Raw genomic sequence first — 26,286 nt, forward strand, 5'->3', positions numbered from 1 at the left:
GAACCTTCCCAGGAGTGGCCGGCCGACCAAAATTACCCCAAGAGCGCAGAGACAACTCATCCGAGAGGCCACAAAAGACCCCAGGACACCATCTAAAGAACTGCAGGCCTCACTTGCCTCAATTAAGGTCAGTGTTCACGACTCCACCATAAGAAAGAGACTGGGCAAAAACGGCCTGCATGGCAGATTTCCAAGGCGTAAACCACTTTTAAGCAAAAAGAACATTAAGGCTCGTCTCAATTTTGCTAAAAAACATCTCAATGATTGCCAAGACTTTTTGGAAAATACCTTGTGGACCGACGAGACAAAAGTTGAACTTTTTGGAAGGTGCGCGTCCCGTTACATCTGGCTTAAAAGTAACACAGCATTTCAGAAAAAGAACATCATACCAACAGTAAAATATGGTGGTGGTAGTGTGATGGTCTGGGGTTGTTTTGCTGCTTCAGGACCTGGAAGACTTGCTGTGATAGATGGAACCATGAATTATACTGTCTACCAAAAAATCCTGAAGGAGAATGTCTGGCCATCTGTTCGTCAACTCAAGCTGAAGCGATCTTGGGTGCTGCAGCAGGACAATGACCCAAAACACACCAGCAAATCCACCTCTGAATGGCTGAAGAAAAACAAAATGAAGACTTTGGAGTGGCCTAGTCAAAGTCCTGACCTGAATCCTATTGAGATGTTGTGGCATGACCTTAAAAAGGCGGTTCATGCTAGAAAACCCTCAAATAAAGCTGAATTACAACAATTCTGCAAAGATGAGTGGGCCAAAATTCCTCCAGAGCGCTGTAAAAGACTTGTTGCAAGTTATCACAAACGCTTGATTGCAGTTATTGCTGCTAAGGGTGGCCCAACCAGTTATTAGGTTCAGGGGGCAATTACTTTTTCACACAGGTTTGGATTTCTTTTCTCCCTAAATAATAAAAACCCTCATTTAAAAACTGCATTTTGTGTTTACTTGTGTTATCTTTGACTAATAGTTAAATGTGTTTGATGATCAGAAACATTTTGTGTGACAAACATGCAAAAGAATAAGAAATCAGGAAGGGGGCAAATAGTTTTTCAAGCCACTGTATAAGCTGACTTTAGGACAACTTTATAAAAAATATTATGTTACTGAACCTCCTTTCTTCTGAATGTGTTTGCATACAGTTTCTGGTCTAGAGAAGCTTAGTTTGGATGAAGCCACTGGGGTAAGTGCTCGTGTAATCATGAGCCGAAGCAAGCGTGACAGCAACTTCTCTGTCTTTGAGATTGGAGATTCCACTTTCACTGTTCTCAAGCGATACCAAAATCTGAAGCCTATTGGATCTGGAGCCCAGGGAATAGTGTGGTGAGAAAATTAATTTTATTTTTGTTATAGCCCTTTTATATTATTTATGTATGTCAGAATATGCCCTGTTTTTACATTTATAAAGAACTATTTCAAGATCAGTAACTAAAAGAATGTACATGTTTTATGGCTGCTTACTTGAGGAATGTTTAAAATTATATAATAAAAGCACATTTTCTATTTTTAAAGAAAATTCCATTTGTTTTTTATTCTCACAAAACCCAATTTGTGCATGTGAGAGTGAGTGGGTTCTGTAATTGTGCAGACTGTAGTGTTGGGTAATCCCTTCAGGCCCCCCTCCATCCAGATGGGTGGGGACCACATTGGGGTTACACGAAGAAGAGACAGCAGCAAACTCTTTGCATCCACGTTTCTCCTGCTGCTTAGGGGCCCTCAGCAATGACTCTCGTGCAATGAAATGAATCTCAAGGAATGAGTCCTCCTGCCATAAGTGCGGCAGAATATAAATGTTTTGTGACATGCAAAGGGTTAATTTCTGTTTTTATTACCTTATTTTTTTTTTATAATACTTCCCTGCTAAATTGTACCTTTTGTGTTTCTATAAGATCAATTCAATATATAATAAAAGCATATTCAAAGCATGATTTTTATTTAACGCGTCTGATCTTAACAAATCTACAAGTCCGTATGAGTTATCCGCAAGCAGAGTCACAACTGGTCAACAACACAGCACACAGGTTTATGGGTTTAAGGTAATTTTTTTTAAGTGCACTTCACTCTGCCAAATGCCATAAAGTAAAGGATAAAAGAAAGTGTTTGAAAAGGAAAACACATTATCCCAATATCTAGAGCCTAACTAACATGTAGAAGGTTCTGCTTTACTGTACATTTGTTTATTTAAGTGCTAGCATTTGCATATATCATCAGAATGATTTTCTTGTGTGCCCTGACAGCCTTGATTGAAAGGAGCCTAACAAAAGAAATAGGCTAGACATGTTGTACATCATGTTTTGGGATTTTGTACCTGCCCAAGGCAACCACATCCGTTTAGCAGGGAAGATATGTCCCTTCTGTGCTGCTGTCAGTTACTAAGCTTAGGGACAAACTCAAAATATACAGTACGCATAGAATAGAAATGTCACAAACCTCATTTTCTGCTTGTAAATTTGCAGCAATCCCCAAGCTTAGCTTCTCAGCTGCTCAGAGCACACTGAGCATGTGAGGGTCACAGACATGGTGACCCTCTGTGACAAGTTTAAGTCCTGGATCATTGCTGCTATTGAGAAGCCGAAACTTTAGGCTGGTGCAATAAGTTCAGTATATTTTTATATACATTTGTAGCCATATTAGTTTTTAGAGTTTAGTTCTCCTTTAAGATGAATGTCTGTTTTGAGGTGTATTGAGCTTCACCTTAGGAGGTGCTGTATAAGATTATATTTTGAAGATGCTATGAAGTTGATAAAGGTGCCATCATTTTTTTCCCCTTTCTTTTTTAGATGCTCTGTTTCCTGAACTTATTTCTCTGTGTTTATGCAGAAATTTCAGGCCTGAAAATTGCTTTAATCTTATTTATTTACTGCCTACAGTGCTGCCTATGATGCCGTTTTGGAGAGACATGTTGCCATCAAAAAACTGAGTCGGCCATTCCAGAATCAAACCCATGCCAAGAGAGCGTATCGAGAACTTGTGCTTATGAAATGTGTCAATCACAAGAATGTAAGTTTTTCCAACTTCCAACCCTAGTAGAATCTAGCTTGTCAGATCACAAATAACAACCAAAAAACTAATGACAATGAAATGACATTCTGGGACATGCTCATGGTAGCACGACCATATATCCATTTGTTAAAATAAAGCATTCATTGACCCTCTTTTTGTTTTTGACTCTCGTAAAAATATATATATATATATATATATATATATATATATATATATATATATATATATATATATCTATATCTATATATATATATATATATATATATCTATATATATATATATATATATCTATATCTATATATATATATCTATATCTATATATATATATATATATATCTATATATATATATATATATATATATATATATATCTCCACGAATTTTAAGAAACCGGCACACTTCACTTCTTTATTGTGTGTTGTATTAATGTCCAATGTTTCGGTCCTTATTAGGACCTTTCTCAAGAATAAGGACTGAAACGTTGGACATTGATACAACACAATAAAGAAGTGAAGTTTTATATGGGTGTGCCGGTTTCTTGAGATTCGTGGATATATATACATTTTAACCATGCACCACGGCTATATATATATATATATATATATATATATATATATATATATATATATATATATATATATATATATATATATATATATATATATATACACACATACACATACACACACACATACACACACACATACACACACACATACACACACACATACACACACACACACACACACACACACACATACAGGTGCTCTTTATGGAGCAACTCTCTTGCATATCCATTTGACCAGCCTTTTTCCAGATTGTGAGAGTGTGGAAAATTAGCTTATGTAAAACATGCCATGTGTTTGGATAGTATTACTAATTTGAGTACTGTGGTCATCAAGACAACTAACAGGCTCCAGGTTAAAAAAGCACATTTCATGATGAAGTATACCTCTATTGAGTGGAAGTAGACACCACCCCAGAATGTATTTTGAACACTTGGGAAAGATGTCTAGAGAATATTATGGATAATCATCAAACTATAGAATTCCAGTGTAAGAGCGTAAGGATGGCATCCGCTGCAGTATGCATTTGATCTAGGTTTGATTGCGTGCATTTTTTAAAGATTTTCTTACTTAATTTCTTCATGAATAGCATCAAGCCATTGTACACAGTATGCTTATTCATTAGATACCCCATTTACACTTTTGTTTCTTGTGTGCCATTACCGTAAGAGAAGATTTTGAATGACAAATTACGCCTTTCCAATGCATAATTCATTATCACACTGTGGCAATGGCACATGGTCTGTTTTTTACTTCATTTATTTGTTGCCACTTTCCAGGTTAACAGTAATCCTAATTGAAATGTCCAAAGTAAACCCTGTGTGCAAGTGTTTTTATTTTGTCTTAACTAGCCTGTTGTTTTTTTTTTTGTTATCAGATAATTGGACTCCTGAATGTATTTACTCCCCAGAAGTCTTTAGAAGAGTTCCAGGACCTGTAAGTTTTTGAAACTGGGAGTTGATATTTCTCAGCATATTATAATTCAGTTATTAGGGATGCACTGAATCCACTATTTTGGATTCGGCCGAACCCCCGAATCCTTTGCGAAAGATTCGGCCTTATACCAATCCGAATCCTAATTTGCATATGCAAATTAGGGGTGGAAAGGGGAAAACATTTTTTACTTACTTGTTTTGTGACAAAAAGTCATGGATTTCCTTCCCAGCCCCTAATTTGCATATGCAAATTAGGTTTCGGATTCGGTTCAGCCAGACAGAAGGATTCGGCAGAATCCGAATCCTCCTGAAAAAGGCCGAATGCCGAACCGAATCCGGGATTCGGTGCATCCATAACCGTTATAAACTTAATAGATATAATTATATAATACATAAGACCATGAATATCTTGTAAATAATATCCTTATAAACGGTGAGTAGTGATGTAATTTTTGTCACATGACTCACTAAAACGCGTGTATTATAATAAATATAGTAGTAGTAGAAAAGTACCCCTCGTTGGAAAATATGAGGCTATTATAGGTAACCTCGGAGTTCCATGACATGTAAAAAAAGCACTCGGCCATCGGCATCGAGCTTTTATATGGTCACGGAACTCCTCGGTAACTTATAATATCCTTATATTTTATTAAAGGGGGTACTTTATTCACTATATTTCTGACATCTGCTATCCAAAACCCATTATCTCAAAAGCTTGAAATTACAGGAATGCCACCTTTCATAGTGTAAATTTTTAACAAATAATCCTATTTTTTTACTGTTTTTTTCTCCTTAATAAAAAAAAAGACAGTGCCTTGCACTTGAATGTGAATCCATATTGGTGACAGAACAATCCTATTGAGTTTATTCAATGTTTAAATGTTTTATTGTAGTTAGTTGATACAAATTATGTAAAAAACAAAAACAAACACTTATACGGAAGCCCCATGTCCCAAGCATTCTGAATAATCAATTCCATACCTGCACTAATTTTTTGGGGGTCCGTAGATACTAGTACTTAAGTACTTAAAAGACTTAACATTCTATTATTATTTTCATTATCTGGAACATGTTGAATGTGATGCCCGGAAAGATCAGTAGTTTTCTTAATTTGTGTTTTATTGGGTTGCTGTATGTTTTGGTGTAATTGTGAAACATAAAATATATATAGAGCCAACACATTTAGGTAGTGCCTTGCAGACATTATTCATGACTTGTAAATGACTTGTAAATAAATCAAACTTGTAAGATATATGTACATGTAATCTTGACATTTAGACGTTCCCATTGGTGGGTGTGTATTATACTTTAAATTGTTTTTGTTTTGTAAAGAAGATTATTGCTGTGCTTTCATGGCCCATAAAGCACTTTTCTCAGTCGGCCCTACCTATCAGTGTAAAACGACAGGTTTAAGTTGCTCCTCCTGGAGGCAGGACAAACTGAATAAACTTTCTCCAATCCCTTTTGTCCTTCTGGCTCCACCTTCTGATCCAGTTTTTTCAGTTTGTCCTGCTAGGAGGTAGCAATTCTCTCTCTATCATTCATTATTTTATTCACCTTATTATTATTATTATTACTATTATTTTTCTTTATTATTGCAATGACAAAAGACAAGTCTAAATGGAAAGATTCTGTCACGGTCGGCACCCAACACCAGAACAGATGCCAAGCACCCTGGTCTCGGCTCGACTTCACCAGTTAAGTGACCGCCTTTGGCCTCGGGAGGAGCCCTCGGCTTAACCAGATGCCACCTGGACTTAACGAGAGGTACAAGGCATAAGTTCTGGCAGGCAATGGGGCACGACTGTTTACAAGGATGCTGGAAGATAGGAAGCCACCAGGAACCGGCAGGCCGGGCCAGCACAAGCAGATAGAATAGTCAGACAGGCCAAAATCAGGAAAGAGATTGTAGAATAGTCAGAGGACAGGCAAGGGTTTCAGGATTGGAGAGGTCAACGTAGTTTCAGACAGGCAAGGTCAGGGTTGGAGAGATCAGCGTAGTTTCAGACAGGCAAGGTCAGGATTGGAGAGGTCAGAGTAGTAGCAGGCAGGCAAGGGTCAAACACAGTAGATCAAGACAGGAATCACAGTAATAACACCCAGGAACAAGCTACTTGAACCTAACAATGGGCAAGGTCCTCTAATATAAATGGGCTTTATATACATTTGAATTTCGCACCAATAGCGTGATGACGCCAGCGCGACTGCGCCTTTAAGTGACGATGGTGCGCGTGGTGCGCGCCCTAGAGGAAGCTGGCACAGGAGAAGGAAGCAGCGTGACGGGCGTCCACGCAGAGGACGCGGCGTGGACCCCGCTGTCGCTAGACCACCAGGGTAAGTTCTTTACAGATTCTGCGGATCTAACATGGTTGAGCCCTAGTTTACTAAATGACTTGTGTTCTCCCAGAAAAAACAGGAAGGGTATGGGAATTGTTCTGTTGAATGTTTTTGATTGTTACTCAGGTAGTCCTATGCTGTTCTCTTGTCAGGACTATTTATACCTTAATTGGGGGATGTCCGCTCTTGGCGAATCTTGTTAATGATGCATTCCCCGTACACCGGTGGTGTCTCGACTCTGATTAAAAAAACAGTTAACTTTAAGCTAATTGATTTAAAATCTGACCCTAAAGGGAGATTCCTTTTTCTTAACTGTCTTATTGACTCTGTTCAAACTATTTTAGCAAACATCTATATCCCTCCACCCTATACTGATGACTGCATAGTGCAGTTTGTATCGTACATAGCTGGTTTCGCCCATGCCCACATTATCTGTGCTGGTGACTTCAATACTGTTCTAAATGAACAGCTGGAAGATTGAAAGGGGCGGGTACTACTTCTACTAATCGTGCAACTAACTTAGCTGCTCTAATGTCTGATGTGTCCTTAACTGAAATCTGGAGATACTTGCATCCAACGAAACTGGGTTATTCTTGTTTCTCAGTATCAAATATGGCACTATCTAGAATAGATATTTTTCTGTCTAAACACCTGCTGCCTGCTGTTCAAGCTGTGCAATATCAAACTAGAGGTATATCGGACCATGCCCCTCTCAAGCTAACTTGGCATACTGACCTAGTACAACTAGGTCAGTATGAGAGATAGTCCTTTAACCCTATCTGGTTAACAATAATTAATAACGATATAGCTATTGCTAATTCCATTAAGCAATATTTTACTCTGAATCATGCCTCCGCATCTCCTGTAGTGGTGTGGGAGGCATTTAAGGCCAATCTAAGATCGACTTTACACTCTGAAGTTAAAGCAGTTAAGAAAGCCTCCCAGCTTACGGAAAGGCAATTAGCTGAGCAGGTGGATGCTCTTACTATACAAGTCAATACTCAACCCTCTCCTACCAATTTGGCTGCTTTGAAAGTAGCTGAACAGGCCTATACCTCCCATATGCACAACCAAGCTAAAAAGAAATTACTGTTTTCCAGGGCGAATTTCTTTGAACATGGGGAAAGAGCAGGGAAAATTTTGGCCTATATATCTAAGGCTCAGTCCTCACCTCCGGTAATATCAGAATTATATGATTCACAAGGGGTACTACACCATCACCCCAATGACATTATGTCCGTTCTGCAGGATTACTACTGTTCTCTATACACTTCGCGGTAAACAGCTTCCTCAGAGGAATTGCAAAACTATTTTAGGGATATGAACCTGCTCACTCTCCACCCTGACCAAGTTGATATTTTGGAAGCAGAGATAACGGAACAAGAGCTGATAGCGGCTATTGCATCTTTTCCATCTGGGAAGGTACCTGGTCCCGATGGGCTTCCCATTGAAATCTACAAACGTTTCCAGGAGGTGATTGTCCCCACACTTGCCAAAACCATTAAAGGAATTGTTCAGTGTAAAAATAAAAACTGGGTAAATAGATAGGCTGTGCAAAATAAAAAATGTTTCTAATATAGTTAGTTAGCCCAAAATGTAATGTATAAAGGCTGGAGTGATTTTATGTATAACAAGTCGGTCAGAGCACTACTTTCTGCTTTTCAGCTCTCTTGGTTTACACAGACTAGTTACCCTGGTTACCAGACAGTAACCAATCAGAGACTTGAGGGGGGGGGCCACATGGGTCATTTCTGTTGCTTTTGAATCTGAGCTGAATGCTGAGGGTAAATTACAAACTCACTGAACAGAAATGTACCATGTGGCCCCCCTTCAAGTCGCTGACTAACTCAGAGTTATAGAGCTGAAAAGCAGGATGTTGGATTCTGGCTGTTTTATTTGACATCTGTTCACTCCAGCCTTTATATATTACATTTTTGGCTAACTAACTATATTAGAAACATGTTTTATTTTGCACAGCCTATCTATTTACCCAGTTTTTATTTTCACACTGAACTATTCCTTTAAGGACTCACTGGATAATAAATTATTGCCACCTTCTATGTATGAAGCTACGATAGTCTTGTTAGAAAAACCAGGCAAGGATCCTAGGCATTGTGATGCCTATCGCCCCATCTCATTGCTAACATCAAATATAAAAAATTTGGCAAAGGTTCTTGCATTGCGGTTGGGCTCAGCCATAAATAGTTTAGTCAATGAAGACCAAACTGGGTTTATACCTAGTAAATCTACAGCCCTGAATATACGCAGATTATATGCTAATCTCAGCCTCTCACATGATAATCAAGGCCATAGAACGGTTGTAGCTTTAGATATTGCCAAAGCGTTTGATACGGTAGAGTGGGGATATCTCTGGCAAACGCTACAGTCCTTTGGTTTTGGTCCCAAATTTATCGCCATGGTTAATTTGTTATGTGTCTCCATCAGCAGCAATAAGAATCAATAATGCATTAACGGGCCTCTTTCAGTTACACAGGGGAACGAGACAAGGGTGCGCCCTATCCCCCTTGCTGTTCGCACTGGCAATTGAGCCTTTAGCCCATTTAATTAGGTATCGTGTAAACATTTCTGGTTTTAAACTTGGACATAGAGAGGACAAGATTCAACTATATGCTGATGACGCTTTACTTTACCTGGGTGACAGAGGTGATTCCTTACAAAATACCATGATTACTTTGTTAGAGTTTGGCAGGATGTCTGGTTTACAATTGAATCAGTCCAAGTCCATAGCTTTACTATTAGACCCACTCACAGACAATGAGTGTCCTGCAACCTTTCCCTTCACAATTGTTACTGAATTTACTTACCTTGGGGTGACAGTGTCGTCTTACCTTGGGTCCTACCAACAGTTAAATCTTGATCCGCCTCTAGATTGGATGGTAACTAAGCTAAAATCTTGGTCCAACTTACCTATTGGTCCCTCTGGCAGAGTCCAGCTTATTAAGATGCTCTTTTTGCCTAAACTTCTGTATGTGCTTCAACATGCTCCAGTGTGGATTCCTAAATCCTACTTTGTAAAAATCAATGTCTTATTTCGGCAATTGGTTTGGGCCCAATCCAGACCTAGGCTTAAACTAGAAACTTTAATGCGTGCTAAATCCAAAGCAGGTCTAGCTCTGCCAGACATGCACTTATATTACTTAGCAGCTCAATTGGGGCATTTAGTCACATGGGTAGAGAATGCTCACCACAAAACTCTTCACTCTCTTTGGGCGCAATTAACGGGATCGGATTTAAATCCCATAGGATGGTTTCTAAGTAAGCCCACGAGCATCCCAAATCAAGAACTGAGTCTACCTCTATTTCAATCCCTACGTAAAATCTGGCATCTTGCTAACAAGGTAATAAAGTCCTCAATTACAGATCCTCTTACGCCACTTTGGAATAATCAAACCTACCCAGCCATTGCCAAACTCGGGCCCATGCCTCAGTGGGTACAATGTGGCATTACGACTATGGGGGACGTGTGGCGGGATGGCAAGCCAATCCCCTTTGCTCAGCTGCGAGATCTCCATCACCTCCCGCAGAACCAGTGGCTGAATTATTATAGACTTAGCCGTGGCCTTAAAGCAGCTCACAAACATAGTAACATTTCTCTCTCTACTCACCCATTTGTGATCTATATCAACAGGGGACATACTAAAGGTCTAATCACCATGCTGTACGCTAGGCTACAACAAAGTGCTCATGGTAGTAATCTTCAGGAGCTTTGTCACAAATGGGAGGCTGATGTGGGTGATATTTCTGAGGAGGAAGGGCAGGAAGCGCAAGAATCTATCCTTTTGGTTTCCCCTAATTATAGATTTCGTACCATTCAATTATATATCTTCCATAGAGCATATTATACCCCTGCTAGGTTACATCTTATTAATGCTGATTCTCCTGATCTATGTACTAGATATGCCCTAGAAAAAGGGTCTCTTTTGCATATGTTGTGGAGTTGTAACAAGATTGTGCCATACTGGGGATCTATCTTAGACACCTTGGATAGGGTTTTGCAAATACGGATAGATAGGTCGCCAAAAGTGTGTGTTTTGGCTATTTTACAGGATCTCCAACTCAATCAGCACCAGCTGCTTTTCTTACAGGAGGCCAAGAGACTCATTACTCAGAATTGGAGAAACGTCGCTCCCCCTACATTTGCCAGTCGGAAGCAAACTATGATAGATGTATCCAACATTGAACAACTGGTCTATATAAAAAGGGGGGGTCCCTACTAAATTTAGTAAAATTTCGGGCCCTTGGTTGGATGTATTCCCCCTTCCACATAGCCACTCAATTGTTGGGTGAATAACTGTTTAGGAGCTATGATACTAATATGACTGTGATGTTCTTTTGCTACATGTTCCCTGATATTTATGTACCATTCTGATTAGTGTTGCTCTTTCATATGATCTTTCGCAGTGATGTTGCTGTATAGTGCAACATCTGTATACTACATGCATGTATCCCATTACTGACTTGTTGGACAGTGATATGTCTTTTGTGCTTCTGATGTAAGAACGTCTGATTTTTGTCTCTTTATGTTTTCAATAAACTACCTGAGTTTAAAAAAAAAAAAAAAAAAGACTCTGCTAAATATAGAGAGCATTCCCCTTCACCTGCATCAAGGAATAATAATCCTGATCACAGCAAGCACACAGTTACAGCAATAGCACATGCTCCCCAGGACCCACAGTCCTCACAAGGAGCACAAATAGACGCTAATCCTATACCTCCATCCACAGACCTTTCACAGATCATGTCATGGATACAATCCACTATCCAATGTTCAGTGAAACAGGCAGTTTCTGCCCAAACAGTCCCTGAGTCAGGCAACAGGAAGAGAAAGCATTCTCCTTCCCCCACATCCCATCAACGTTCTGATTCCCATGGTAGACCCCCACATAGTCAGGTTAGCACGCAACACTACGTCACTGACAGAAGATGCAGGTTCTCTTAAAGGGGAAGGAAACCTCGACGGCGCTAACCCCCCACCCCCCCTCCCGTGTATTGCCCCCCTCCCTCCTCCCCCCTGGCCTACCCCTCCCGCTGGGCAAATGCCCCTAACTTGTTACTTACCCTTCTGCGCAGGTCCAGTCCAGGGATTTCACAGGCGACATCTTCTTCCACGCGATCTTCTTCCTCCTTTGACCGGCGTTTTGGCCCATGCGCAGTAGGAGCATTTTGCCGGTACGGATCTACTGCGCATGCACCAAAAGTCACGCGCATGCGCAGTAGAGCGTACCGCGAAACTATCCTACTGCGCATGCTCCGGTCAAAGCAGGAAGAAGATCGCGTGGAAGAAGATGTCGCCTGTGAACTCCCTGGACTGGACCTGCGCAGAAGGGTAAGTAACAAGTTTGGGGCATTTGCCCAGCGGGAGGGGTAGGCCAGGGGGGAGGAGGGGGGGGCAATACACGGGAGGGGGGGTGGGGGGTTAGCGCCGAGGAGGTTTCCTTCCCCTTTAAGAACCCTATGGATAAAAAATATATGCTGCACTGAAACGTGATTTTCAAAATGCAGCAGCCATCATTAGACCCGCAGCAGCATCGGCAACAGTAGCAAAAACAGCAAAGTACTGGTGTCAGGAAATTTTAAGGCAACCCCTAGACTCACCAGATAAATTTGCTGCAGCACTAGAAAAAATTAAAACAGCCCTATCCTTCTTAGGAGAGGCAGCTATAGAAACAGCTAGACTCGCCCCAAAGCATCTGCAGTGTCAGTCCGGCCTGGCCAGTAAAAATGATGGCTGATCCCAATATTATCAATAGGGAAAAAAGATAAATATTTTCCACAAAAGGTGGTAACCCTAATTGTGGGTCTGTGGACACAGCATCTAAACACAAGCTGACGTCTCTTAAATTTAACTGAACACAGCTGTTTGGGCCGGTGCTTAAACAAATAATATCAGATGTCACAGGTGGCAAAAGTGCTTTTTTACCACAAGGCAGGCGATCCCAACGAGAATTTCACAGACGCAATTACCATCACAGACCTTGGTCACCTACAACCAGACAGCAGCAGAGGTCTCCTATATCACAACCGCAACATCAGTTAAACAGGAGATTTAAAAGCCCAGTCTAGACCTGCCCGAAAGAATACCCCATCTAAGGGGCAGGACCTCCTGACTCTTGAGAAAACACTCAGACTCGAGTAGGAAGAAGGCTGGGCAACTTTGCAATACAATGGCGAGACTCCACAACAGACTCTTGGGTGTTAAATATTTTACATCACAGTTATACCATTCCTTTCAACAAAAAAACAGGTTTGTAAAGTCCCCCAATCCTACCAAGCAAAGGGCCCTCCTCGACATCATAAAGGATCTACAAAGAAACAGTCATCATACCAGTTCCACGGGAATTCCACTACCAGGGATTCTAAGCAAACCATTTCTTGGTGCCAAAGAAAGACGGAGACTTTCGTCCAGTTCTCACAAGTTTGCAAGATATGAACGTTTCAAGATGGAGTCTCTTCCCTCAATCATAAAGAGCCTAAAACCAGACATATTAATGTCCAAAATCTATATCAAAGATGCTTATCGGCATATACCTATCCATCAGTGTCACCAACGTTTTCTAAGGCTTGGAAAACGGCACCAACATTTCCAGTTCCGAGCTCTTCCATTCGGGCTGACGTCCACGCCCAGGGTATTCACCAAGGTTCTGGGGGCATTACTAGCGACTCTTCGACTAAAAGGTATCCGAGTTACAGCCTACCTAGACGACCTGATAGTGGTAGCAGACTCGGAGGCAGAAGCCATTCGGCACACAACAGAATGCCTAGTCACGCTTCAGCACCACGGTTGGCTGATCAATTACAAAAAGAGTCTGCTAAAACTGACACAGGAATTAGAATTTCTGGGCATGCAGATCAATTCACAAAACAGGAACGGTAACTCTGCCGTTTCCAAAACGAGAAATGTCTCACAATCTCTTCAGTCAGCCTCAGTTGTCGGCCTTAGAGGTCCTCAGTCTTCTGGGACTCATGGCGGCCAGCAAGAGGCTGTCCCCTTCACACGTATCCACTTCAGACCGATCCAGTGGGAATTCCTGAAATTGTGGAACAAGGACCACCTATACCTCTCTCAAACAATACATCTCTCAACAACAGATGACAGTCGCAGAGGATGGGGGGCGACGTGGCCACCCCGAGTGTGGCAGGACACGTGGTCTCAACAGGAAAAAAAGCTTCACATCAATGCCCTGGAATTATAAACAGTTTACCATGCCCTACTTTACTGGCTTGGGGAACTACAAGGCAAACACGCCAGAATACAATCTGACAACCACACCACAGTCACATATATCATTCGAAAAGGGGGAACAAGAAGTGCTTCAGCACTTCGAGTAGTCTCCAACATTATGTCATGGGCGGAATCACGTCAAGTCACCCTATCAGCAATTTTCACAAATAATGAAAAAGTGGGGCTATCCTGAGGTGGATGTCATGGCATCACGTTCAGCACGCAACTTTCTCGCTTCATTGCAAAAGCCAAGGACCCCAGAGCGGAAGGAGTGGATGTGCTTACTTGCCCATAGCAGTCACCTGGCGTATGCATTTCCACCCATACCACTCATTCCTCGACTATTACACAAGATAAGAATGGAAAAGGTTTCCACTATTCTCATTGTTGCTCCATGGTGGCCACGCAGAGCATGGTTTGCGGAACTAATACAGTTGTCAGCGGCACAGCCCTGGTCCCTCCCGTTGCTACCAGACCTCCTCTCACAAGGTCCAACACTGGCAGACCACATACACAAACTAAGTTTGACGGTGTGGCTCTTGAATCCAGCCTATGGAAAAAGGTGGGATTCTCAGACCAAGTAGATCGCACACTACTAGCGGCAAGAAAACAATCGACATTCACAACATATCATAGAATATGGAAGGTCTTTGCCACTGAATATTGTTAGTCTTGCTCCAGTTGATAATCAGTTTTTTCTACTCATATTTTAGATTTTCTACAAGAGGGAGTAAACAAAGGACTGAAAGTGCAGGTCTCGGCACTGTCGGCTCTATGTCACAGACAATGGGCTTCAGTACCAGAGATTAGGCAATTTTTCCAGGCGTTAATTCGAATTTGCCCGCCAAGACGAGACCCACCGTGGGACCTTTACTTGGTGCTTACAGCCCTTCAAAGACCACCCTTCGAACCACTCTGTTCCATGGACATAAAATTCCTGACGCTAAAAGTAGCATTCCTATTGGCCAGCTGTTCAGCCAGACGAGTATCAGACCTTGCAGCACTCTCTCATCAACAGCCATGGACTATATTTCACAAAGACAAAGTGGAAATTAGGACAGTTCCTTCTCATCTTCCAAAAGTTACTTCAGAAGAGATTATACTACCTTAATTTTGTCCTAAACCAGCGAGCAGCATTGAGAAGCAATTGCATACACTCGATGCAGTAAGAGCACTAAAATTCTACATCCACAGAACTGCAGACTTCCGCAAATTAGATGCTTTGCTGGTATTGTTTGGTGCCAAAAAAAAAAAGGTCTACGAGCCTCAAAATGATCTATAGCTAGATGGTTAGTGACGGCTATTCTAGAAGCCTACAATTCCATGGGACAGGCAGTTCCATTCCCGCCCAAGGCACACTCCACTAGGAAAATGAGTGCCTCATGGGCATTTCACAATCAAGCTTCCATGGAAGCAGTATGTTAAGCAGCTATGTGGAGCTCAGGGCACACGTTTTCCAAGATTCTACAAGTTATCTAACTTGTAGAATCTTGGAAAACGTGTGCTTCTTCAGAAGCATCTTTTGGCAGGAAGGTGCTACAAGCAGCGATAGTGCATAGATTCCTGCCTAGTTTGTTTACAAAATTCTGGTACAGTTCAGTTTTTGTTAGTGTCCACCATTTTTTTGACGGCTATGGGACATCCCCAGTCATCTTGCACTGGCAGGTAGGGCCGACTGAGAAAGGGAGATTTTTTTACCTGAAAAATCCTTTTCTCATAGGCACGTACTGTCAGTGCAGCATCCCTCCCATGGGGTGGCGGTTTTTTACTGCACGGCATTCAAGGGAGTTAGGTTATTCTGTCTCCACCAGCAGGCTTGGGGACTAAACTGGATCAGAAGGTGGAGCCAGAAGGACGAGGGATTGGAGAAAGTTTATTCAGTTTGTCCTGCCTCCAGGGGGAGCCACTTAACCTAGTCGTTTTGCACTGATAGTACGGGCCTATGAGAAAAGGATTCATAAGGTTAGAAAATCTCCCCATTCTTGCTAATGTTCATGCTGTCATAAAATGCCATAGAAGCAGATCTACAGACTTTTTTATATTTAACATTTCTGATTTTTTTCATGACACTGCAATATTTGCATGTTGTAAAAGTAATTGTTGGTCTTTTAAATCAGCAATTTATAATTCATCAGGCATTACAGTTTGAGAAACTATGATTGAGTGTTTTGAAACCATGAGTAGTGACAATATGTCAATTAAAGGGGATCTAGAGTTTTTAAAAAGCATATATATTTTTCCATCATTAAATAAAACTATTTTGTAATGTATGTTAAAAATGTAAACATGTACCTGTTTTGAGGTATATGCAATTTTTTTTCTGCAGCTTTCTTTTCTTAGTCTTGTTTGATATCTCCTCTGAAGTTCCGTGGACTCTGGCCATCTTACTCCCTGATTCTCTGAGGTTGCAGTAATTTCTCAACAAGCATGTATATGTAAGGGTTAAACTGCCCTTGAGCCTTATCTAGCAGTCAAGCATCTGAGGGGCAGCCCATCAATCACTAGCGAGCAGGACACCAGCAGCCAATGAACTTTGAAGGAGATCACAAACAAGATGGAGAAGAGTTGTTTTATTTAGTGATATGAACCTTTATATGCACTTTAAAAAATTTACTTTAGATCCCCTATAAATTCTTGGCAGCATACAGTTTACGCATAGACAGAGAAATTCCATAATCCTCCGTATATTCTATATGAAGTAATTACAGTAAAAGGCAAGCATTATTTCTCCTAGGTACATTGTCATGGAGCTTATGGATGCCAACCTGTGCCAAGTGATACAGATGGAATTGGACCATGAGCGCATGTCCTACTTGCTATACCAGATGTTGTGTGGAATCAAACACCTACATTCTGCTGGGATCATCCACAGGGTAATTCTGCTTTATAGTCTGTGCTTTGCACTAGATTATTTTTTTTATAATCCTGAAACTGGTAAAGTCCTGAAGTTTAGTTTACTTCATATCTTTGAAGGAGAAGGAAAGTGTAAATCAGTGGTGGGTTGTTTGGCACCTTTCAGTGATTGTAATTGCTTACTTGATACTCCGGAACAGTAATTTGTACAGTAAAATGGCTTATTTCTAATTTCTACTGTTTATTTTATAGTGCACCACTGCACTGTAGTGCTATTTGAATTTTGAATAAAATTTTGTCTTCACCTCAGGATTTAAAGCCAAGTAACATCGTAGTAAAATCTGACTGCACTCTCAAGATTCTCGATTTTGGACTTGCACGGACAGCAGGAACCAGTTTTATGATGACACCATATGTAGTGACTCGTTATTATAGAGCTCCAGAAGTCATCTTAGGCATGGGATATAAAGAAAATGGTGAGTAATATATATATATATATATATATATATATATATATATATATATATATATATATATATATATATATATATATATATATATATATATATATATATATATATTTGTAGTCCCAAGGTGCACACCATTTACTTATGAAAATACCTTGGTGCCCGCCAATCTGAGATAGATGCAAAAGTAGAAAATAGCGACACTCGCAGGTTTTTTTGGAAGTTTCAAAAATAAAAAGTTGTTAATTGAGACTCAAAAAAAGTCTTAAACAACTTTTTTTATTTGTGAAAATTCCAAAAACACTACTTTTGTGTATATATATATATATATATATATATATATATATATATATTTGTATATAAAATTGTAGAAAGGACCAGCACTCCGTTTTCCAAAAAAATTCAATGGTTTATTCAAAACTCACAGTGTCTCCAACGTTTCGACCCTCTTTGGGGCCTTTGTCAAGGATAAAGTGCTGTGTGTTACAAATCTTTAAATACCCACAAACCCTCCAAAAGAGACGCCTTAAGATGACATCATTACCAATCAAATTATTCAATTAAACAATTATATCATAAGTGTGAAAACTTTTAAAATCGAGTGAAAGACATCCTTCATTGAAATATAAATACATAAATATATAGATATATAAATATATAAAATATATATATATATATATATATATATATATATATATATATATATATATATATAAAAACCACCACTAGGTGTCACCTCGATGCCAAGAGTGAAAAATCCATGTGTGCAATCGATATAAAATCACTTTAAAAGTTCCAATATTCCAACATTTCCAGATACAGCAAATACATTGTAACATCATCTGCAAATAAAAAATCGTTGTCATGTATCTCTTACTCATGTTTCAATTTTCTGTATCAATAAACATTTGTACTTGCCATTTGCTGTGAATACATAATAACCATCTGGTTGGGAAAAGATTTCATCACAGGTTAGAAAACATTGAGACAAAGATTTATCTCAAGTTAAGAAACAGCTGAACACTTGTTGCCCATTTAACCCCTTGGGCGTTACACAGTCCAACTCGTGTATCCAAAAAGCCTCTCGTTTTAGAAGTATGTTATTATAGTCACCCCCTCTCACTCTCTTAGGCACCTGTTCTATCGGCATACACCTAAATGCTGCCGGACTGTGCTTGGCCTCGGCCCAGTGTTTTGCCACCGGCTGTTGGGCGATGTCCTGTTTCTTGTTTTTAGCCACTTCTTTTTTATCTGGGTCCAATGCAGCCCGTATGCTAGACCTGTGCATCGCCATCCTTTCCTTCAGTTGTCTAGTGGTTTTGCCACAATAAACAAGGCCGCAGGGACATTTAATAATGTAAACCACCATAGTGGTATTACATGTCATTCTCTGTCTAACCGCATAACGCTTCCCTGTGTGAGGGTGAGTAAAATATGTTCCCTGTATCAGCGCTCCACATAAGATGCATCCCGAGCATTTAAACACCCCTGGGCGCTGCATCAAAAAATGTTGCGTTTGTGGTTTTTGGTATTTTTGCACAGGATCTGACCGACTGAGTACTTCCTTAAGGTTACTCCCCCTTCTGAAACTGAACTTTGGTTTTTTGGGCAACTTCTTACAAATGGACTCATCTGCCATCAGAAGCTTCCAGTGCGTCACAACACTCTGTTTGACCTGTGCACTGTTTTCTCCATACTTGCTAACATAGTACATATCATTCCCAGCTGATTTTTTGTTGTTAAGCTCACCTTCTTGTTCTTTCATTACTTCATTACGATCCAGTGAGAGGGCCCAATTTTTGGTATCCATTACTAGTTTTTTAGGGTACCCCCTAATCAGAAACTTTCGGCACATATCTTTCAAATCGGTCTCCCTTTTTGTTGAATCACTATCAATACGCACCACCACCCTAAGCATCTGTGACCTCGGTAATGAGTTTAACAGATGCCTTGGGTGGTTGCTATGATAGTGCATTAGGGTGTTACGGTCAGTCGGCTTCACATATATACACGTCTGCAAACCTTCATTTTCCTTATAGACTGTTACATCCAAAAAATTGATCTGGTGCATATCATATTGGACTGTAAATTTCACTGGACTGTCTACAGTATTCAAATAATCAGCAAATTCTACCAGATCTTTCATCGGGCCCGTCCACAAAAAGAAGATATCATCTATGTACCTCCTATAGAACGCCCCATACTGTCTGAACATTGGATTGCACAATATATAGTCACTCTCAAATTTATTCATATATGCATTAGCGTAGGCAGGGGCTACTTTCGAGCCCATAGCTGTCCCTGTTCGCTGAATGTAATATGTAGTCTCAAATTTGAAATAATTTTTGTCCAAAATAAATTTCAGCAGGGTCAGTATAAACTCAATTGGGGGACCCACATATAATTGATTTGTTAATTAAATGATTGGTAATGATGTCATTTTAAGGCGTCTCTTTTGGAGGGTTTGTGGGTATTTAAAGATTTGTAACACACAGCACTTTATCCTTGACAAAGGCCCCAAAGAGGGTCGAAACGTTGGAGACACTGTGAGTTTTGAATAAACCATTGAATTTTTTTGGAAAACGGAGTGCTGGTCCTTTCTAAAATTTTATATACCTAAACTTGACCAAGCACCCGGCAAAAACTATATGTGAAGGAGTGCGGGTATCATCTACATATATTTATATATATTTGTATATATATATATATATATATATATATATATATATATATATATATATGTGTATGTATATAAAAATATATATAAATATATATATATATATATATATATATATATATATATATATATATATATATATATATATATATACACACACACACCCAATATCAAAACAGGGGGGTTGTGGGAGCACTCTAAAGGCTTTAAAGTATATATATAAGTATAATAAATGCTATTGCATATGTACCCAAAACAGGGGTTATTTTGTTACAAAGTTATGATCATAAAATTGATAAGCCACCATACCACGTCAAGGTAAACCCCGAATGGCGGTCCCTAACTTGTTTTATATTTTATGTGCATTTTAGCATTACCTGTAATCAATGTCCATTGAACGCTGTTTTTTCACTGAGGGCTAAATCCTCCCCAGCCAGCAATCAGGCTTTTAAAGGAGAGATATTCCCAAAACAAACGCCCAATTTTAAAAGCATAGGATCACCACTAGTTTAAAGGGGGGGGTATGGGGTGCTACAACCACTGAAGCTATGCCACAGCTCCTGGCTAAATATACACTATCAAAACAGGGGGGTTGTGGGAGCACTCTAAAGGCTTTAAAGTATATATATATATAAGTATAATAAATGCTATTGCATATGTACCCAAAACAGGGGTTATTTTGTTACAAAGTTATGATCATAACATTGATAAGCCACCATACCACGTCAAGGTAAACCCCGAATGGCGGTCCCTAACTTGTTTTATATTTTATGTGCATTTTAGCATTACCTGTAATCAATGTCCATTGAACGCTGTTTTTTCACTGAGGGCTAAATCCTCCCCAGCCAGCAATCAGGCTTTTAAAGGAGAGATATTCCCAAAACAAATGCCCAATTTTAAAAGCATAGGATCACCACTAGTTTAAAGGGGGGGGGTATGGGGTGCTACAACCACTGAAGCTATGCCACAGCTCCTGGCTAAATATACAATATCAAAACAGGGGGGTTGTGGGAGCACTCTAAAGGCTTTAAAGTATATATATAAGTATAATAAATGCTATTGCATATGTGCCCAAAACAGGGGTTATTTTGTTACAAAGTTATGATCATAAAATTGATAAGCCACCATACCACGTCAAGGTAAACCCCGAATGGCGGTCCCTAACTTGTTTTATATTTTATGTGCATTTTAGCATTACCTGTAATCAATGTCCATTGAACGCTGTTTTTTCACTGAGGGCTAAATCCTCCCCAGCCAGCAATCAGGCTTTTAAAGGAGAGATATTCCCAAAACAAACGCCCAATTTTAAAAGCATAGGATCACCACTAGTTTAAAGCGGGGGGTATGGGGTGCTACAACCACTGAAGCTATGCCACAGCTCCTGGCTAAATATACAATATCAAAACAGGGGGGTTGTGGGAGCACTCTAAAGGCTTTAAAGTATATATATAAGTATAATAAATGCTATTGCATATGTACCCAAAACAGGGGTTATTTTGTTACAAAGTTATGATCATAAAATTGATAAGCCACCATACCACGTCAAGGTAAACCCCGAATGGCGGTCCCTAACTTGTTTTATATTTTATGTGCATTTTAGCATTACCTGTAATCAATGTCCATTGAACGCAGTTTTTTCACTGAGGGCTAAATCCTCCCCAGCCAGCAATCAGGCTTTTAAAGGAGAGATATTCCCAAAACAAACGCCCAATTTTAAAAGCATAGGATCACCACTAGTTTAAAGGGGGGGGGGTATGGGGTGCTACAACCACTGAAGCTATGCCACAGCTCCTGGCTAAATATACAATATCAAAACAGGGGGGTTGTGGGAGCACTCTAAAGGCTTTAAAGTATATATATATATATATATATATATATATATATATATAAGTATAATAAATGCTATTGCATATGTACCCAAATAGGGGTTATTTTGTTACAAAGTTATGATCATAAAATTGATAAGCCACCATACCACGTCAAGGTAAACCCCGAATGGCGGTCCCTAACTTGTTTTATTTTTTATGTGCATTCTAGCATTACCTGTAATCAATGTCCATTGAACGCTGTTTTTTTCACTGAGGGCTAAATCCTCCCCAGCCAGCAGTCAATGGACATTGATTACAGGTAATGCTAGAATGCACATAAAAAATAAAACAAGTTAGGGACCGCCATATATATATATACTTTAAAGCCTTTAGAGTGCTCCCACAACCCCCCTGTTTTGATATTGTTATATATCTATATATATATATATATATATATTTATATTTATTTCATCAGTTACATTCTTTCTGAAACTAGGTAATACTTCTGATCCAGCTCTTTTATTTAGGGGGTTGATTCTGGCAGTTATGAGTATCAGTATTTCTGTAAGGCAGTCCTTCCATGTAGCTGTTTGTGAAAGTACTCTGAGATTGTCTGGCCACTGCTGAAAATATACAGATAGATTACAATGTACTTTATTTGGGTTCCACCTTTTTAGCATATTGGCAGTTGTTTACATGTCATTTGGTTGCACTGGAAAAAGTGGCAATATTGTTTCTCCCATAGAAAAGTTTTCACAACTTATTTGAATGTTTACTTTTGCTCTTGCTAACATATTGCTGTATGTACAGTAGATCATTTTGTGTGTGCTTAATTTTAAATGTCATACTTGCCATTCTGAAACACAATACATTATATACTTAGGTGCTCCAAATATATTTCCGCTTTGGCTCATGAGTGTTATAATTAACTGAAAAAAATCATTACAAACTTCTTTTTACCTTTATCACCAGGAGAAACCAGCTCGCTTATTATGCACGTGTGTCATGTAGGATCATTTGACTCTTCCTCCAATCATATGTCATACACATGTCCATAATGTGTGAGCTGGGGATTTGCTTACTAAGCATGTGCGTGTGACTAAACATGGGCATCACCTGGAGAAAAAATAGTATTGTTTTCCCCAAAAAGAGTGCAGGCTTTGATTGCCTGGCTGTAACAATTTTGCTTTTATAGGTGACCTTTCAATGTGCAACATGAGTCTAAAGTCAGAGAAGCTGTAAATACAGTATACATGGTCTGTTCAGGTACAGTGTAACTGATCCTGACATAAGACTGTAATATACCTCCTCTTTCCATTAATATACCACTTTACATAATACAGATTTATTTATGCCATGAGTAAGCACTTATTTTAATGAAGTACCACTTTAAGCCTACTGGACATTCAGATAGCATTTGTAAACATGTCTTGGGTTGTGCTGTCAAAATCGCTGTAAACTTTGCTTGCACAGGTAACCTTATGTAGTCATTGTTTATTTTGTACATTGAGGAGCCGATTCACTAACTTCGAGTGAAGGATTCGAAGTTAAAAAACTTCGAATTTCGAAGTTTTTTTTGGTCTACTTCGACCATCGAATGGGCTACTTCGACCTTCGACTACGACTTCGAATCGAAGGATTCGTAGTAAAAATCGTTCGACTATTCGACCATTCGATAGTCGAAGTACTGTCTCTTTATAAAAAACTTCGACCCCCTAGTTCGGCATCTAAAAGCTACCGAAGTCAATGTTAGCCTATGGGGAAGGTCCCCATAGGCTTGGCTAACTTTTTTTGATCGAAGGATATTCCTTCGATCGTTGGATTAAAATCCTTCGAATCGTTCGATTCAAAGGATTTTATCGTTGGATCGAAGGAATTATCCGTCGATCGTGCGATCGAACTATCTGTGCTAAATCCTTCCACTTCGATATTCGAAGTCAAAGGATTTTAATTCCTAGTCGAATATCGAGGGTTAAATAACCCTCGATATTCGACCCTTAGTGAATCAGCCCCTTACAGTTTTCACTAAAAAATTTCTTTGATACTATAGTGGGGTTCTGCTGAGCTATAGTGACAGAATTTTAATAATTCTGTAACCCTTTTTAGAAAGATGCTACCATCAAATAAATGTAAAAACTGTAATGTTTTATAGATTTCTTAGCTTTCCCACTTTATTGCATTTAATCTTATACTGCCGCCTTCAATTAAAAATATATACCTTTAAAGCATAACTGCTGTTGACCATAAGGTTTTACATCAGGAATAAAACATTTATGTTTTGATTCTTTAATTTTTTTGGGTCCTTATTTCATGTTAAGCCTTTGAATGTGAGAAATATCACTAGCAGTTCATTGCTAGTTTCTTTGGCAATCAAAGGGTTAACTTTCTACATACATAATGCCTCCTGCTCTATGACACCACGCTTAAAGCACATCACTGATCTCTATATTAACATCTTAGCTGCTATTAAAAAAACATTACCTTGTATACCTACCGTACATAACTCTGGCAGCAAAGACGTTAATGATTAGCTGATGTCTTTGTGCTGCCCTTTGCTCTTCTGTCTTTTCCACGCTGTTGTCTCACCTTTTTCAGGTTCTGCCTGAACTTGGCTGTTCACTTGTTCTCACTGACACCTCTCTTTATCTTGCTATTGCTTTTTTCCCTACCCACCATCTTTTTTTCCCCCCTTTGTGCTCTCACACTCATAGTGGACTTGTGGTCGGTGGGTTGCATTATGGGAGAAATGATTTGCCACAAGATTCTCTTTCCTGGAAGGGACTGTATCCTTGCACACCTGAAAATGCATGACTGGGAAGGTTAATGTTTGTTCATAAGGTTAGGGTTTTTTTGTGGAACTGAAAGGTCTTGGTACTTTTCTTGCATGTCAAATGTTTAAAGTATCAGAAGATTGAACTGTTTTTAAGGTTTTGCCTGGGGGTTATAGGGTACAGGTACTGTAATTTGAAACTAATGCTAGTTTAGACTTATCACTGATGACAGCAACATTCACAAACTTAAATTTGTTATATTTTTTATGAGGAATGAAAGAGTGAAACATGCAACAGGGTTAAGTAGAAGGGGTCTGGCAACTGACAAAAGTGAAGCTAATGGCTGTCTACCGCTTATACAGTATATATATATATTTATATATATATATATATATATATATATATATATATATATATTTATATTTATATATATATATATATATATATATATATATATATATATATATATATATATATATATATTATCCAGTAAATGGACCCGCACTCGTTCTAAATAGTGAAATAAATGTGCTTTTATTCACAGGTTCATTTCCCAGATGTGAATGTAATTAAAATACATACTTTCCACCACTAGGTGTCGCTGTTGTGCCAGCTGAAGTTGTGCTCAGATAAAGTGAAACAAAAGTGTCATTCTGTTGTTACAATGACTGGCAAGAGATACCAATAAAAATAATAGCATGTTTCGAACGCCATTCACATCGTGTATTGATGGACTCGTAACAGATACCCTATGGCATTAAAATGGTATATAATATTTTACAATGAATTTATCGGCATATAATATGTTGTGAAGCAGACACTGGACACGAAACGTTCAAAACAAGCTATTTTTATTGGTATCTCTTGCCAGTCATTGTAACAACAGTTAACAGATAACATGGACTTTATATATTTATATATATATATATATATATATATATATATATATATATATATATATATATATATATATATATATATATATATATATATATATATATATATATATAAATAAATAACCAACATAGACATGTGATATATATATATATATATATATATATATATATATATATATATATATATATATATATATATATATCTGTAACAACAGAATGATACATTTGTATAAATTTGCAGATAACATGGACTTTCCTGGAATGGATACATATATTGGACACTTTTGTTTCACTTTATCTGAGCACAACTTCAGCTGGCACAACAGCGACACCTAGTGGTGGAAAGTATGTATTTTAATTACATTCACATCTGGGAAATGAACCTGTGAATAAAAGCACATTTATTTCACTATTTAGAACGAGTGCGGGTCCATTTACTGGATTGTAAAATGGAACTTTGACCAACGCACCACCATCATCAGAATTGAATCCGGGAGGAGTGCGTTCACTGTACTGACATAATATATATATATATATATATATATATATATATTTTATATATATATATATTTTTTTATATATATATATTTATTATATATATATATATATATATATATATTATATATATATATATATATATATATATATATATATATATATATATATATATATATATATATATATATTATATATATATATATATATATATATATATATATAT

The 26,286-nt window shown here is 38.7% G+C and overlaps 1 protein-coding gene across 11 annotated transcripts in view; it reads left to right on the top strand.

Annotated features, from left to right (window-relative positions):
• Positions 1-26,286, top strand: part of mapk8.S (mitogen-activated protein kinase 8 S homeolog) — an 84,597-nt gene that overhangs the window by 8,518 nt on the left and 49,793 nt on the right. For 10 of the 11 annotated variants that reach the window (XR_005963008.1, XM_041571229.1, XM_041571226.1 and 7 more), the window contains 5 exons: positions 1,153-1,333; positions 2,881-3,010; positions 4,456-4,514; positions 16,828-16,966; positions 17,257-17,422. Coding sequence is in view for 10 of the 11 variants with exons in the window: in XM_041571234.1 (XP_041427168.1) it covers positions 1,153-1,333; positions 2,881-3,010; positions 4,456-4,514; positions 16,828-16,966; positions 17,257-17,422 (675 nt within the window). In the remaining variant the exon portion in view is untranslated. Of the gene's footprint in view, positions 1-1,152; positions 1,334-2,880; positions 3,011-4,455; positions 4,515-16,827; positions 16,967-17,256; positions 17,423-24,609; positions 24,682-26,286 lie in introns of all 11 variants that reach the window. The other variant, XM_041571232.1, reaches the window with a different exon arrangement.

This window comes from Xenopus laevis, chromosome 7S (assembly GCF_017654675.1).
Source record: "Xenopus laevis strain J_2021 chromosome 7S, Xenopus_laevis_v10.1, whole genome shotgun sequence".
NCBI lineage: Eukaryota > Metazoa > Chordata > Amphibia > Anura > Pipidae > Xenopus > Xenopus laevis.